This window comes from Bos mutus, chromosome 3 (genome assembly GCF_027580195.1).
Source record: "Bos mutus isolate GX-2022 chromosome 3, NWIPB_WYAK_1.1, whole genome shotgun sequence".
Lineage (NCBI taxonomy): Eukaryota > Metazoa > Chordata > Mammalia > Artiodactyla > Bovidae > Bos > Bos mutus.
Window position 1 is genome coordinate 82,160,686 of NC_091619.1, and position 16,963 is coordinate 82,177,648.

The 16,963-nt window shown below is 40.6% G+C and overlaps 1 protein-coding gene across 3 annotated transcripts in view; it reads right to left on the minus strand.

The window, feature by feature from the left end:
- Positions 1–16,963, minus strand: part of NFIA (nuclear factor I A) — a 400,772-nt gene that overhangs the window by 121,196 nt on the left and 262,613 nt on the right. For all 3 annotated transcript variants that reach the window (XM_070367937.1, XM_005891231.3, XM_070367936.1), the window contains exon 5: positions 3,304–3,421. In XM_070367937.1, coding sequence (XP_070224038.1) covers positions 3,304–3,421 — 118 coding nt within the window. The remainder of the gene's footprint in view (positions 1–3,303; positions 3,422–16,963) is intronic.

The following is a 16,963-nucleotide window of genomic DNA, read 5'->3' on the forward strand; positions in this document are numbered from 1 at the left end:
GAATCAGTCATTACTTTTGTTCCTTATTATTTTTTTTTTATTTTGGCTGTGCTGCACGACATACAGTATCTTAGTTCCCCAACCAAGGATGGAACCCGTGCCCTCTGCAGTGGAAGCTCGGAGTCCTAACCACTGGACAGCCAGGGAACCCCCAGTTATTAATTCTGGCTTCTTGCTCTTGATTATCTAACATAAATTCTATTCTCCTAGAAACACTTGAGGGACACAGGAAAGGACCAGTAAGGTCTCTACATAAGAAAGGAGGATAAATACTCTTTTAAGTAATGACACACCACCTCTTCTTGGGTGTGGAATTTGTTCTGTCTTTAGCAATACTACCTAGAAATTAAGGGAAGACTATTATCTTCGTTTCAAATATTTGCTTAATTCCTACTATGTGCAAAGCCTAGATGCTTTATCTTGTCCCTAAAGAACAGCAAAATGCCTCTTTCCTGAGTGTTCCAAATGCTCTGAACTACAAATCTTCATTCACGCGTCAGTCTATATCATGAGACTGCAAAACTCCTGTTACTTGACTTCACTTGCTTGTTACTTGCTTTATGGATCTCATATCCTTGGGACTTAATACGTGTTTGCAGCTGAACTGGAAGAGTTCAGCAGGGGTCCCCGCCCTCCGTGTGTGGACCAGGACCTCCTGTCAGATCAGCAGCAGCATCAGATGAGAAATCAAGTGCACAATGACTGTCATGTGCTTGAATCATCCCAGCCACTACCCCACCCCAATCTGTGGGAAAACTGTCTTCCATGAAACTGGTCCCTGCTGCCAAAAAGATTGGGGACCGCTGCTCTAAGGGATCTGCAATCCAGAAGGGGAGGCAGGAACCGTACATACCTCCAAGATGGTAATAATGATTCAAAATAGCAAATGCTAACTGTCCATGAAAAGTAGAGATGCCAGATAATCCTTTCTGGGGGCTTCCTATTCTATTCCTTCCTGAAAGAGTGAGCCCCATTCCTAAGAGGATCCAGTGTCAAAACAGTATTGTTTGAAAGTTCCAGCAGCTCCAAGTTTGAATGTAGACTCTACCATTTACTTGGTCTGCAACCTTGGGCACGTTACTTAACTTCTCTGAGTTGTGGGCTGATACATTGTTACATGCAGCACTGTCTGTACTGTAAAATTACTGTGAAGATTAACGCCTATCAGGTATGTAAAGCACCTAATACAGTGACTGCCACAGAGCAGGTGACCAATTAATATTGGCATAACATAAACAAAGACTGATTGGTTGATGAACTTTTCTATATGGAAATCTGGGGTATTCTTCTGGGCACAGTTCCTCAACTGTACACAGATAATTCTGCTGAGTCTATATATTTAAAGAATAATTTTAAAAGAATCATCTTAGGAGAGCCTAATGAGAGCAAAACAAACATATTATCAAGTTATTAACTACTGATGCTGTGTATAATTACTGCCTTATCAGGGTTAGTTATTTGCAGAATATGGGAATGACACTAGTTTTTTAAAGTACGTTAATAACCAGGCTTCCACACAGAAAGTTGAAACAAAAGGCAAAAAACAGCTGGAGAAGCTGGGCTGTCCATGGTACATGCACAGTGCACATATGAAAAACAAACAGTCAATCGACTTTTAAATTAATCACTAACCACAAGTATTTGCAAAGCTTTTTTATGTTGACTAAGTGTAGTTACACACAATGTCCCTTCCATCAGCAAACATTCAAAATCCTCAGAATGTATTACTACCTGAATATGTTCAAAATCTCATTCTTTCGTTATATAAGTTTTTTTTTTAACGTGGGGGTGGGAGGGGTGGCGGTGGAGACGACTTTTTTATACCCCAGTGAACTAGGGGGGAACATTTAAATAACGTGAAAGATGATGGTAGGACTTGGTGGTTATATGTGGGAAAATACTGTTTATTTAACCATCTTCAAGTTATTGGTAATGACCAAGCTGATGATTTTTTTAAGTAATGATGGTTAAAATACATAAAGCCAAGGTAAGAATGAGTCTCTAACCAGGGAAAATTTCTATCATCTGGACATTGTTTTAAATCCTCAAATGCTTGCTTTAGGAGGAACATACCTTTGTCAAATGTTTTTCTGCAAAGTACACAAACATTAAAGATCGTTCTGCACCATTCTTTTCTTTGTTGTCACAGTCCAGCGCTAAAGCCAATTTGTAAAAGAATACTGTGGGTTTAATGCCTAATCCCTTTCCCTCCAGTACAGGTTATCTGGAGACAACAGGATCTTGCAAAATGCTTCATTCTGATTTTGGCTTTGTGACCTCAAGGGGATCAAGCACCCTGGAATCGTTATCTGGTTGTGTTCTTTTAGCTTTACTCTTTTAAAGGTCTCCCGGTGCAACCGTGCTTGTGATCTGGCCCCACAATGCTGTCGGGCTGCATTTGCTTTCACATCTTCACACTAGGATATCACATAGTTGCATCTCTCAGAGCAACTCTAATAGACTGGATTTTGAGAACTCTCAGGGCACAGAAGTAGGAAAAGAGCTGAAACTGAGCAGTGACGTTTGCTGCGGGTATGGAGACTGGGACTGTCGTCACCAGGGCCAACTTTCTGCCAAACTAGCCAAAACACTCTCCCCTAGTCGAGCCTTGTCCTTACTTTTCTGAGAACATGCCATTTTCATACTCCATCCCGCCTCTGTGTCTTTGCTCACGTCTTCACCCAGAGCACCATTCCATGACTTTCCATCCCCCTAACTCCCACTAATGCTTACAGTTTACAGCTGAACACAAGACGCTCATTGTGGATAAAGCTGTCTTTAACTATTTTCAGCCCATGCCATAGAATTGACTGAGTGATGTGTATGTGTGAGTCTGTATGTATATATGTGTATGTGTGTATATATGTGTGTGTGTGTGTATGTGTGTGTGTGTGTGAGCTTATGTTGTTGTTTAGTTGCTAAGTCATGTCCGACTCATTTGCAACCCCATGGGCTGCAGGCCACAGGCTCCTCTGTCCATGGGAATTCCCAGGCAAGAATACTAGAGTGGGTTGCCATTTCCTTGTCCAGGGAATTTTCCTGACTCAGGGATGGAAACTACATTTCCTGAATTGGCAGGTGGATACCTGGGAAGCGCCGCCCCCACCCCACATGCACACATAGGCATGCCGCCTGTGCATTTGCTCTCTGTCCTCAGTGATACTGGAAATCCACTCGGGCTGAACCCACTTCTACTATCTATTACCAGAGGCACACTGCTAAGTGTCTAGTAGGCCCAGAGTTAAAAATCAAGCTGTGTAAACTAGGAAGTTTGACCTCGTTAAGAGCCAACAATAAAATTACCTGGTAGAGGATGTGCTGGGTAAAGACCTCCTCATTGCTCCTGGACTCATGCTGTAGTATGAAGAACTTTCTAAATCTGAGAGAGAAAAATTGGGACCAGTTCCTGCAGCTATTGGTGCTAGAATTAAAAAAAAAAAAAAAAGAAAGAAATATCAGGTAAGGTCTGTGAATAAAAGATCAATGAGAGCATATTTCAGTGTTACATTTAACACATTTTATATTTGAATTTATATGGTTAGCTTATCCAAATTGATCAGTAATGAACTCAGACCTTAAAAGAATTCTGACAATAAAAATCTTCTGCATCAGAAGGACATATATATTTTTTATAACACATCTTTCATCTTCCCTATTTTTTTGTAATGGTAAATTGTCACTAAGGTTGCCATATTCCTGGACGCTTCTAACAAATACCTTCACATTTTGGTCTGCTACTTTTCTTGAACGACTAGCATTCCCTGGGTTTTTCTAGCTTTGTTTGATTGTGATAGCTTCCACACATCTGTATTTTGGAATTAGTTTTGAACTGCAAATTCATCTTTTGCAGGTCACCCAATCCCAATTTCATGCGATGAGAATGTGTGATTTCCCCTTACTCCCAATCCCCTCAGCACCCTGCATACATCTTTACTGTCTGTCCCACCTTCCAGTTTAAGGCAAGGTCCTCAAACTGTGGTTCCTGAGCCATAATTTTTGTAGGTAAATTTGTACTAGAATAGCCGCACACCTTCATTTACATATCATCTCTGCTTCCACACTGCAAGAGCAGAGTAGCTGTGACAGAGCCCATATGGTTCACTATGCTGAAAATATTTATATAGAAAAATTTGTTGACCTCTGATTCAAGGGACTGTTAAAAATAACTTTGACTACACATGATTTTCAGGGCTGACCCTTGTGTGAGATGTGATTCTCTGCACTTTTTATATGTCCTGGAGCCTCTAGATATCCTGTTTACAGAAGTAGCTTAATAAGTATTTTTAAATGAATAAATAACATCTACCAATCTTAAAAGACAATTCTGTGTAAATAGTGGTGTAATTATATACATGCAAGGAATCTGTTCTTTTGGAAGATTATACAAGGCGGGAGCAATAGATGCATGTTTTTCTGTATCAAGGCATTAGTTTGAGAGTTTTAAAGCCCGTAGAAGTGAATATATAAATAAATTAAATAGAGGCTCATATCCATAAGAAGAAAGGATAATTAGGAAAATCATGAACCAGGGACTTTCACTCTTTCAACCAATGATTACTGAGAGTCTGCTACTGCCAAGAATTATGCTGGGTAAGGAAGACACTTAAATGAATGGCATGGTCCCTACCCTGAAACAGCTCTAGAGTTAGGCTGGCAGATCAATTTCAATACAGTCTGATAAGTCAGTCCTTTGCTAGTGTTATTCCTAGATATGGCTGCATAGAAGTGGGTATCTAACTCAGCCGAGGGATGAGAGGTTCAAGGGAGTAAAAGGGCCTCAGCAAATGTGAGGCCTGGGAAGAATGTTAAAAGGACAAGTAGGTTTTATCCATTAGAGGAATGGAGGCATTCTAGGTAGAGAGAATAGCATTTATACAGGTAAGAGAACATAAAATGTGTATTGGATTATGATAACTTGGTATGATGTGGTACATATTAATAATACATGGGGAAAGGGGAGATTTAAGGTCAGATGGTAAAGAACTTGCTTGTCAATGCAAGAGATATGGGTTCAATCCTTGGGTCAGGAAGATCCCCTGGAAAAGGAAATGGCAACCCACTCCAGTAGTCTTGCCTGGGAAATTCCATGGACAGAGGAGCCTGGTGGGCTACAGTCCATGGGGTTGCAAATGAGTCAGACATGACTTAGCAACTGAAGAAAAACAATAACAATATGAAGGGTAGGTAGATTTCTTTAAGGAATATGAATTTGAGTTCAGTCAGTTCTCAAGTTTATAAGCTATGAAGCTCTATCACACTCCACTATAAGGGGACTATTGGGATTATGCTACTAGTATCTAATATAATCCCTTATGATAGGAGGCAGTCAGTAAGCATCGGTCAAATGTAACTGATTGTTAGTCAAAGGGAAACCAACAAAGTACAAGAATGCTACTGTCAAATCTGTACTTATAAGCTAGACATGCCACCTGTCAGGAGGATAAGTATGGGGTGTGGGGGTGGGGCAGCTGAAGAATATAATCAATAAAACCAGGGAGACCAGTCGAGTCATTTAAATAAGAGAAGATGGGGGCATGGTCCAAGGGATAGAAAGGAGGAGTCTGGAGACAGCTGTTTAGGAGCTGAAACTGAGAACATGTATTGACTTCTGAAGTGTGGTAATGGTGGAAAACGAGGGCTACAGGATAATTCCTAGGACAGATTTTTGGGAAACTGGGGAGACTGTGAAGCCATAATAAAACTATGGAATTAAGAAACAGCATGAGGGGCAAAGCAATTTCTAAAATAAACACTTAGTTGTTTGATAATGGCAATGGTTAGACCTTAATCACAACTATCATTATATAAAAATAGTCACTGCTAAGAAATAGAAAATACAGAAATTCACATCAGTTCAGTTCAGTTCAGTCACTCAGCTGTGTCCGACTCTTTGCGACCCCATGAATCGCAGCATGCCAGGCCTCCCTGTCCATCACAACTCCCGGAGTTCACCCAGACCCACGTCCATCGAGTTAGTGATGCCATCCAGCCATCTCATCCTCTGTCGTCCCCTTCTCCTCCTGCCCCCAATCCCTCCCAGCATCAGAGTCTTTTCCAATGAGTCAACTCTTCGCATGAGGTGGCCAAAGTACCGGAGTTTCAGCTTTAGCATCATTCCTTCCAAAGAAATCCCAGGGCTGATCTCTTTCAGAATGGACTGGTTGGATCTCCTTGCAGTCCAAGGGACTCTCAAGAGTCTTCTCCAACACCACACTTCAAAAGCATCAATTCTTTGGCACTCAGCCTTCTTCACAGTCCAACTCTCACATCCATACATGACCACTGGAAAAACCATAGCCTTGACTAGATGGACCTTTGTTGGCAAAGTAATGTCTCTCTCTGCTTTTCAATATGCTATCTAGGTTGGTCATAACTTTCCTTCCAAGGAGTAAGCGTCTTTTAATTTCATGGCTGCAATCACCATCTGCAGTGATTTTGGAGCCCCAAAAATAAAGTCTGACACTGTTTCCACTGTTTCCCCATCTATTTCCCACGAAGCGATGGGACCGGATGCCATGATCTTCGTTTTCTGAATGTTGAGCTTTAAGCCAACTTTTTCACTCTCCACTTTCACTTTCATCTAGAGGCTTTTTAGTTCCTCTTCACTTTCTGCCATAATGGTGGTGTCATCTGCATATCTGAGGTTATTGATATCTCTCCCGGCAATCTTGATTCCAGCTTGTGTTTCTTCCAGTGCAGCACTTCTCATGATGTACTCTGCATAGTAAGTTAAATAAGCAGGGTGACAATATACAGCCTTGACATACTCCTTTTCCTATTTGGAATCAGTCTGTTGTTCCATGTCCAGTTCTAACTGTTGCTTCCTGACCTGCATACAGATTTACTTTCTGAAATTCAAACACATCTCTCGATGACAGGCTCTAATCGAGGAAGGTCTTTACTTCAAAAACAAATGGTTAGGCTTGACAATGAGTGTAAACAGAGTTCTAATGAACAATTTTGCTAGTCATTCCCTAATTTGTTTTTTATATCAAACTTATTTGCATAATTTCCACTTTGATTTCATAATACTTTATGCCTTAAATAGGCCATGGGGTGCAGAGGGGATTGCTGTAATGGGGGCGTGGATCACCCATGACCCCTCTTAGCAGCCTGGCATATAATAGGTGGGTTTTTTTTTTAATTTATTTGGCTGCACCGGGTCTTGGTTGTGGCACACGAGTTCTTCCATCATTCCTTGCAGCATGCAGGATCTTTTCCAGTTGCAGCATTTGAACACTTAGGTGTGGCATGCGGGATATAGTTACCTGACCAGGGATCGGATCCAGGCCCCCTGCCCTGGGAGTGCAAAGTCTTAGCTACCGGACCACCAGGGGAGTCCCTTAATAGGTGCTTACAGTTTGTGCCTTCATGGAGCTTAGAGATTGGCATCTCTTGTTAACTAAAAAACAGGATAAGGCTAATCAGTATCATGGCATCTCTTGTTAACTAAAAAAGAGGATAAGGCTGGATTCAGTTTTCTTCACAAGTTTCAAGATGGGGTTGAGGCTTCAGCCGGATAGAGCACTGTGGAAACTGGATGACCCCACTCCTTCGTCTTGGAAGGAAACACAGAGCAAAATGTAAAGAAGATGGACTTGACTCAACGAGAGAAGTCTGAGGCCCCCCATCTGCTGGTGAACATCCAGTTGCTCTTACATTGAACACTTTGTCTATCGTGCTCTAGGGCTTCCCGGGGGGTGCTAGTGGTAAAGAACCCACCTGCTAATGCAGAAGACATAACAGGCGTGGATTCCATCCCTGAATTGGGAAGATCCCCTGGAGAAGGGAATGTCAGTCCACTCCAGTATTCTTGCCTGGAGAATTCCATGGCCAGAGGAGCCTGGTGGGCTACAGTCCGTAGGGTCACAGAGTTGGACATGACTGAGGTGATTTAGAATGCAAAGACACTATCATGTTCTAGTCTAGAAAATGTATTTTGCCTTGATTATATTTTTAAAATGTCAAGGGAGGCAGAATAGGTGAAGGGAGAAGAATACTCGTGTGCGTGTGGTATGTCCACTTCTTAGAGAGAATAAAAAAATAATTAAGCCCACAGAAATGTTCCTTAACTTGCCTGTGTATTTCCTTCCTGTGAGCCACTTATTAGCTGTAATCTAACAACATTGGGTGTCCTGGCAGCATGGGACACCTTCCATAGCACCTATTGATTTCTGGTGAATAACATCAGGATTTGGCAAACTGATTATATATGTCTTGAGTTTTAAAACCTCACTACATTTCTGAAATGAGACTGGGTTTCACACCTGGGTTACATAACTCTAATAACTCACAGATCCAAATTCTGCTTTCTTCAAAAGAGTCTTGTAAGGCAACATCGTCCAGTCCTGTCTATGTGTATGGTTGGTATGCATGTCAGCTTACTGGAGTGGATTCTGATTCAGTGAAACTGTGAGAGCCAAAGAGAAAGGCTTTTTTATATCTGAGGGTAGAGGTCACGGTCAAAATACCATTGCAATGCACTGAGTATTCTCAGCGCCTCTAATCTGGAGAACTGGAAGTCTTGCCAAGTCACTGACAATTCAAAAGGTGGCCTTTTGGTAGGCTTTTCTGAGAACCTGGGGGCTCATGTTTTGAGAAGCACTTTATTTATTATACCTAACTTAAATCTTAAACAATCTTTTCAGGAAAGGTACATTTTCTAGATGAGGCGAACTAAGCCCTGGAGTGAGGTTAAATCACTTGCCCTGGATCACAGAAAGGCAAGGAAGAGAGACAGCCAGGATTAAAATTCAAGGATGTCTGACCTCAAAAGCTGGGCTTTTTCTGCCGTACCACCCTGAATTTCATGTACAATATTGGTCTTAAACTTGAGATAATAAAAGGGTATATATTGTATCTGCCCCCACAGGGTTTATAACCTAGTGGAATAATAAAAAAAATTATACCTGAATATCTAATGCAAGGAATGTGTTAAATCTCATAGGGGAAATGAATAGATGTGTTAGGGAGGTTCAAAGGAGTAATAGATCTCATTGGCTTGTGGGATCAGAAAAAGGGCTGACCAGGAAGAATGGGTGCTTAAACTGAGAGAGTGATCTGTGGGATCCGTGACATTTTCTGAGAATGGGAGTGATAGAATAATTACGGAATCTGAGGAATGCTGCTCGTGCAGGCTCCCCAGGCAGCTCAGTGGTAAGGAATCTGCCTGCAGGAGATGCAGGGGATGCGGGTTCAATTCTTGGATTGGGAAGATCCCTTGGATGAGGAAATGGCAACCCACTCCAATATTCTTGCCTGGGAAATTCCATGGACAGGGGAGCCTGACGGGCTACAGTCCATGAGGTCACAAAGAGCTGGACACGACTGAGTATGCATGCGTGAGGAATATTAGTACAGCAACAGCATACAGATGGAACATTGGGTGACTATAACTCTGGAGGTGGGGAAATCAGTTGATAGGTTGATTTGGGAGTCCTGGCAAAAAGGAATGGAGACCTAAACTATGCTGTCAAGGATGAAAATAAAATTTTCACAGTTGGTAAATAGTGAATAGGTATAAAAGGCAAGTTTCTAATTACACACAATGAAAGGGCATAAATAAGCAAATAATATTATTCTAATAAATATAAAATATAAAAAAGATGTATATAATGAAATGTGCTAATGATGGTATTATGTCTTTTTTGCAAATCAGGGAAATGCATCTGCCCAGGATGTCAAGCTGGGCTTCTGAAGCTAACGACTAACTGCTTGCTGGTTTGGTATAGAGATTATGGCCACTGCCAATCAAACATGGGGATGTTAAGGAAGGACTAGACCAGCCACAACACTTCCTTTCTGCTCCGTACTTTGTGAAACTGATTTTTCTCCATGTGTACTTGACCATAGACTTCATCATTTTTTATCTCTTATTAATATATAAGATTTTCTACCCAACTAGATTGAGCGCAATTTAAGCTCTGTAAGGACAGACATCCCAGAGCATAGAAAAAGTGCTGGTCAGGGCCTTGGAGAGACTGTTTATAGAGTCTAGCCCTGCCAGTAACCACCAGAGGAACTTGGTTAAGTCACTTAGTCACTTAAGCTCTTTGGATTTCATAATGCTAGGAATAATTATAATAAAAATGAAAATCCATTACCTCTGCCACCAGCACCATTTACAGCACTGACATGGTCGTCACCATCCCAACAACAAGGACTCACATTGACCAAGCATCACTTTTGGGCAGACCCTGGCTAAGAGCTTTAAGCTCCTCATCCTATTTAATCCTCACACCACCACTAGGGAGGACTGAGGCATGAGGAGGGTTAGTAACTTTCCTGGGTCATGAAGTTGGGCGGTTACACCGGGTGGCCTTTAATGCTACAGATCCCACAGTCTCTTTTATATCCCCGAACAGCTGATGCGCAATAAATATGTTTTGAATTAAAAAGAGTAAATATGTATTCTCTCCATTTGCACCCCTCCCCCCAAACTTTAAGCGGTACAAACTGACACTTAGAAATCTGTAAATACACATAAATGGTGAGAAAGGGCTTCTCATTCCTCTTAATTAGCACTGCGATCAGTCCAACCTAAAGCGTTTGTGGATTTTTGCTCCACCGAGGAGTTTTCCTCAAAAGGTTAACTTTGGGGAATTGCCTCTTAGATTTTATTCCTAAATCATTCATCCCCTGCCCCCACCCTTCTTTCCTGTCATCTGTAGAACGTAGTCTTTGTGTCATTTCTTAATAAATGGTTTGCTATTAAGGAATCATTACAGTAATGTGGGCTATTGGAAGAAAGGGGTTACTTTAGTAGCCAACCCTCTTAATGACCTGCTCTTCAGTACACATTAGTAGTTGGATAAGGTTGTGGTTATTGAACTTCTGCCATCCACCAGAGACAATCTGCTCAGGCTTGCATTGTTGGAAAGAGAGGATGATGGAAAAAAATTTTTTTTCTATCCAAAATTTCAAGCTACTCTGCCTGGGAGATGACAGGCACTGAGTTTATAACTTGCTTAATGGGAGTCAGCAGGGAGTATTACCTAAACGACCAGTGTGGCCAGTCTATGGTTAAAAGCACATCTTCTCTGAGAGGCTGCGTTTGCGTACTGTTGTTCAGTCACTCAGTCGTGTCTGATTCTTTGCAACCCCATGGACTATAGCATGCCAGGCTTCCCTGTCCTTCACTATCTCCTGGAATTTGTTCAAACTCATGCCCTTTGAGTTGGTGATGCCATTCAACCATCTCATCCTCTGTTGCCTTTTTCTCCTTCTGCCTGCAATCTTTCCCAGCATCAGGGTCTTGCCCAATGAGTCGACTCTTCACATTAGGTGGCCAAAGTATTGGTGCTTCAGCTTCAGCATCAGTCCTTCCAAGGAATATTCAGGGTTGATTTCCTTTACGATTGAATAATTTGATCTCTTTGCTGTCCAAGGGACTCTCAAGAGTCTTATCCAGCACCACAGTTCAAAAGCATCAGTTCTTTGGCACTCAACCTTCTTTATGGTTCAATTCTCACATCCATACATGACTACTGAAAAAACCATAACTTTGACTATATGGACCTTTGTCAGCAAAGTAATGTCTCTGCTTTTTAATATGCTGTCTAGGTTTGTCATAGCTTTTCTTCCAAGGAGCAAGCATCTTTTAATTTTGTGGCTACAGTCAGGGTGTACGGTGATTTTGGCATCCAAGAAAATAAAATCTGTAGCTATTTCTACTTTTTCCCCATCTAATTGCCATGAAGTGATAGGACTGGATGCCATGATCTCAGTTTTTTGAATGTTGAGTTTTAAGCCAGCTTTTTCATTCTCCTCTTTCACCCTCATCAAGAGGCTCTTTAAGCCAGCTCTTTAGTTCCTCTTCACTTTCTGCCATTAGAGCAGTATCATCTGCATAACTGAGGTTGTTGTTCACCAAATACTTATGGAGCAACTGTAATGTGCCAGGCACTGCTCCCGGTGCTTGAGATCCATCAGTGGACAAGATATATAAAAACCCTTGCCCTGGTGGTGTTTACATTTTAAAGATTAAAAATCACACCTGGCCCTCCCTCAAATCTGCATGACAACTAAAGAAGATGGAATAATGGCCAGTAGGTATCCCCCAAGAAACACTATGAGGACTTAGCAGTGGATTTCCAACTTCTAAAATAAGCACTGAAAGAAAAGAGAGGTCCATTTCTCTCTCGAGTGCATACTCTAATACACTCACTGAGATTTTGTGAACTCGTACTTTAAGACTAGAGGGGACAAAAAAAGTCCAACGGCAGCACACAGCTCTGAGGACCCAGCACAATTTAGTGTTGTTTGGCATGCCAGTGGCAAAGATCTTGTAAGAAAGTCCACGTCACAGGCACAAAGGAGTGAACATGGGCAAACACTTGGTCTTCTTCCTATCAAAGGCGCAGTTGTAAACGTACAATGCTATGAAAACTCAAGCAAATCTGGAATCGTCGTTAAAGGGAATTAACTTGGAAAGTAATTTATGGCAAGAAAATTCAACTCCTTTGTTATCTTCCTTTTACCATAATATGCTTCCTGAACACTGCCTATGAGAAAGGGCTTTTAGAAAGAAAAAAAATAAGTATAGTAAAATTAACTCATTTTATCAATTTGTGCTCTCGGCCAGAGTTTCCTGACTGTGGCTACGAGGGGCTGTAAAACTGATGAATTTGCATGGAAAAAGAAACCAGTGTAAGTAATTTGTGTAAGAGGGAACACGGACATAGACTGCTATAATTCAGACACCCTGCAGATAGCAGACTGCTGCAGTGTGAGCAGTTATGGGTTAGAAAAATGACCACACTGCAGTCAGTCTGACTTGAATGGAAATCAATCATAAAGGTACTTTCTCTGCAGCTTCAACACCACAGTCTTCAGCAACTCCTTTGCCAAGCAGATTTCTGGTCTGTAAACCATGCGCTGATCTCCTTTCCCCTTTCTTCCATTCTGAAAGATCTGGCCAATGAAGGCAGGGAGTGTGTTTTTCCAGAATGGAACATAAAAGAGAGGCACTGAACTAAAACAAGGGTTTCCCTCTATGTGAAAATGAACTTCCCTGCTATTATAAGATTGAAGCAATGTTTTTTATGAAATGAAGTATTAAGTGCCAAAACCCAGCAGAATGCTTTAACCCTCTCAAAGGCATCGCTAACACAGAGCACCATTTTCACACATTCATGTTTTGAGAACCAAAGGTAAGGAATATGTGTGCCTGGGATGGCAAGAAGGTAAACAGAGGAATTTTTATTTCTAAAAAATTTTTTTCTTTTACTAAAATAAGAACCATTCACTGATACCCTCCTTCCTCCCCACTATGAGCCATGAAGCTGGTTCATCTTTGATAGATAATTATTAGGAGTTCAATTTGTAAATAAAGCATATTCAGGCACTTTATCTATAATCATAAAGTCCAGTCTTGGGTCTCAATAAACTTCCATATCGACTCTATAAAGCAAAGGACTGTCTGCTACTTATTTCTGTATTCTCAGCACACAGTAACTCATGCTTCATACATTCACATCCAACAGATGACTATTGAGTTGAACTAAAATTATATGAGCTTGTTAATGGAAAATGGTGAGGAACTAATATTTATCAAGCATTTATTGTGTGCTAGGCAATGGAATAGGTGTTTTATCTGAATTATCTCATTTCATCCTTGCCTGGGGACATGGAATGTGTATTTGTATTTATTCTCATTGACAAGTAAGAAAACGAGCTGTGCGGTTAAGCAGCAAGATCAGGATCACAGCTAAACATGTGACAGAGCAGGGCCTTGAGCCCAGATATCTAGATACCTGCAAAGAAACACAGGTGAAACACGCATTTCTCCTTGTCTTTCCGTCATCACTGGCTACTGGAGAGATGAATTTAATAAGATTTAAATAGAAAAATATTTATCACCCACCACATAACTGGCAAAATGACTATCTCATCCTCTCCCTTCTCACTTCTTTCTTTTTAGAGTTCTGAGTGTCAGGCAGTAGTGCCTTCACTGGGTGAAGAGCCAGACACATGGTCCAGCTGAGCAACCCACAGTGGGGTTAGTGATGCTGACAGGTCTCTTGCATTTGTGGCTTCTGCCTTTGGGACCGACACTGATTATCTGCATTTTAGAGTATCATTTCGTCACAGCTTTTGGTTGAGGTTGAATGTGCTTCCCGTTTAGTATACGATACAGCCTGGGCCATGGGATTAAGTCTTTTCTGACAGGGGATGGATCTGATGGCCTAAAAGGTCTTTTCACCACAATGATCTATAAACCAGGGATGGGCTTCTAACGTAACCCTCTTAACCAAGAGTGCACTGGGACTATCCGACTATTAGCTATTAGGAAACCAAACTATGTCAACAGAGTCCCATCCCTACAACCTACAAATCCAGCCATCTCCAACAATTCTCAATGTTTTCAGCAAGACCTGTTTAGTTTTTTTCCTCTTCCACCTGTTGAAAAACTCTGGGTGCTAGTATGTCCTCATATCAGTCACATATCGGATTAAATCCGTTCCCAGTATTTGACCTAAAATGTGGCTTTTCTGAGTGTGATTCCCATCAGCCTTGTCCTTGACATGCCTATAGAGTCATCAGCAATGGTCTCTACAATCAGCAAGAGTTAGTGAGGACACTATATTCCAACAAAAATCTCAACATAGTATTTGAAGTCTTATTGTGGGGTAATATAAGAATTCTGTCAGGCTTTTGGAAATCCCCAAAATGTCTTTTAGTTCCCTAAATGTTACTTATTGAATATAAACATCTGCTCTGTAAAAATCAAGGCTTATGAGTGCATAAGTAAAGACTTACTAAAAACTACATTGGCAGAAATGACCTCCAGCATGCTGGGATTTTTATGTCCATAATGAAAAAGAAAGTGAAATTTTCAAATATTGTAAAACCAAATACTTTTTAAACCTGAAAAAAACCCACAGTATGGCTGGCCACTTAAAAGATTGTTAACATGTCAGTGTTTAGACTGAGGATTTTTAAATATCTTGCTATCCATTCAAAGCCCTGGAAGAGAAATTTCCAGGATAACATAGAAACATAGGCTTTGGCTGAAAGCTTGAGGAATAAAAATTTTTTGGATTCCTAAAGTAGACAAATTAGATCTAGTATTGGCATGCTCTTATTCTATCAGAATTACTAACTCTGAAGGGGTCACTAGAATGGTCCTGGTAATAAATTGATTTTTAGAACATGAATTCTATAACCAGTCCCTGTTAATTTATATATACACACACACACACACACACACACATACACACACACATATTTTAAATAAATTTGCTGATAGTATGGTCAGCTCAAAGATCAACTCTGAGTAAAAGATAAGAGACAGAATCCCTGTTCAATAATAACTACAGTAGTTACCATTGCTGAGCATCTACTATGTGCTAGATGCTTGACACTTTCCACTTCATCCTTAAAACACTCCTGAAGCGGGCTTCTATTTCCATTACTCAGACATAGGCCCAGCACACAAATGGTACTTAATAAATCTTTGCTGATTGAATAAATGATGGTTACCTATGAAGAGAACACAGCTGAGAGGGGTTAAATGTTGCCCAAAGTCAGCTAGCAGAGCAGGTCACCTATTATCTCTATAACTATTTTATAATACCATGATGCCATCTTGTATTTGATTTTATGTAATATATCATCCAAAGAAAGAATTACCTAGAAAAGATGATAAACAGATGAATAGATGAGAAGAGATCATAACAAAACAGTGTGTACATCAAGGTGTTAAGTGTTTTGCTTTTTCCTGAGTCAAGTCTTTACAATAAAAATATTCACAGTCTGGCAAATTTAGCAGAAGATTCAGCTAAGAAAAGAAAATAAGAGGCTGTCTAAATCCTGCCATAAGAACTCACTGCTTCAACCAGGAAGACTGTAGGGGTGTGTGTGTAACACACCCTTCATGCACCGCATTGACTGATGGGTCTGCTGATGTCATGAGCTTGTCCTTATCCTAGCTCTGATTTCAGCTGAGATGGTGATCATAACACCACTGCCAGAGCACACAACAGACAACACAGGGTATATGCACATTTCAATTTGTAGGTGAGCGTGGGAACACTTTTTTACTTTATGTGGCTCTTTCTCAAGTGGGTGAGGAGAGGAGGACAGGAAAAAAAATCATGTTTGGCCACACATACTGTGAGCCAGGACTCAGAAGAATGAGTAGTTTGATGAAAATTTCTATTACTGCCAGTTCATTCCATTTGTTGCCAGCCTTACTGTCCAAATATTCACCCCAAATATGTCAAGAAAATTAAAAGAAAAAATTTATACTACAAAACATCCTTCTGAACTAACTCAATTTCAGTATTTATTTTGAAAATTTATTGAATTATAGTAGAGGAAACCCACTAAATTAAGCCAGTAAGACTGGCATTTTTTTTCTTCCTAAGAGTATGGCAATATTTATTACTTTATCTCTCGATGAGGGGCTGATGAAAACTAGAAAATAAAACATTTGCAATGTCATAATATATTCGGAATAAGGTGGCTTTGACAGGCAAAGTGAAAAACACATACAGAGCCAATCAGTATTCTCTATTTCATAATGCAACAGATTTTCTTGAAAAACTGCACTTTGGAGATAGGCGTTTTGATTTTTTTTAAAGGAACTCCTACTCTTTTGTGTGCTGCACATGATACCCTTACTCTGGAAGAGGTGCCATTGACTTCTACAGATAGAAAATGTGCGATGTTCATTTTAAAATTACTAGTAGAGCCTGCTATTGACCATCTAATTATGCCGAGTTCCATTTATAAACATAGCTAACCACTAAGTTTATGGAGACTTTTTGTGCTGCTTTAATAGGATATTGATCGAGAGCATAGTTTGAGTGGGCTGCCATTGAATTGTGTAATGGCAAACAAGAGGCAAGGTCACAGCCACTGTTCATGCTAGGGCTGCAGTCTATTTTTTATTATAATCTTTCTGGTTCTTCCTTTAATGCTCAAGCCCAAATGGTTTCTTTCAAAAGAAGAACTTGCG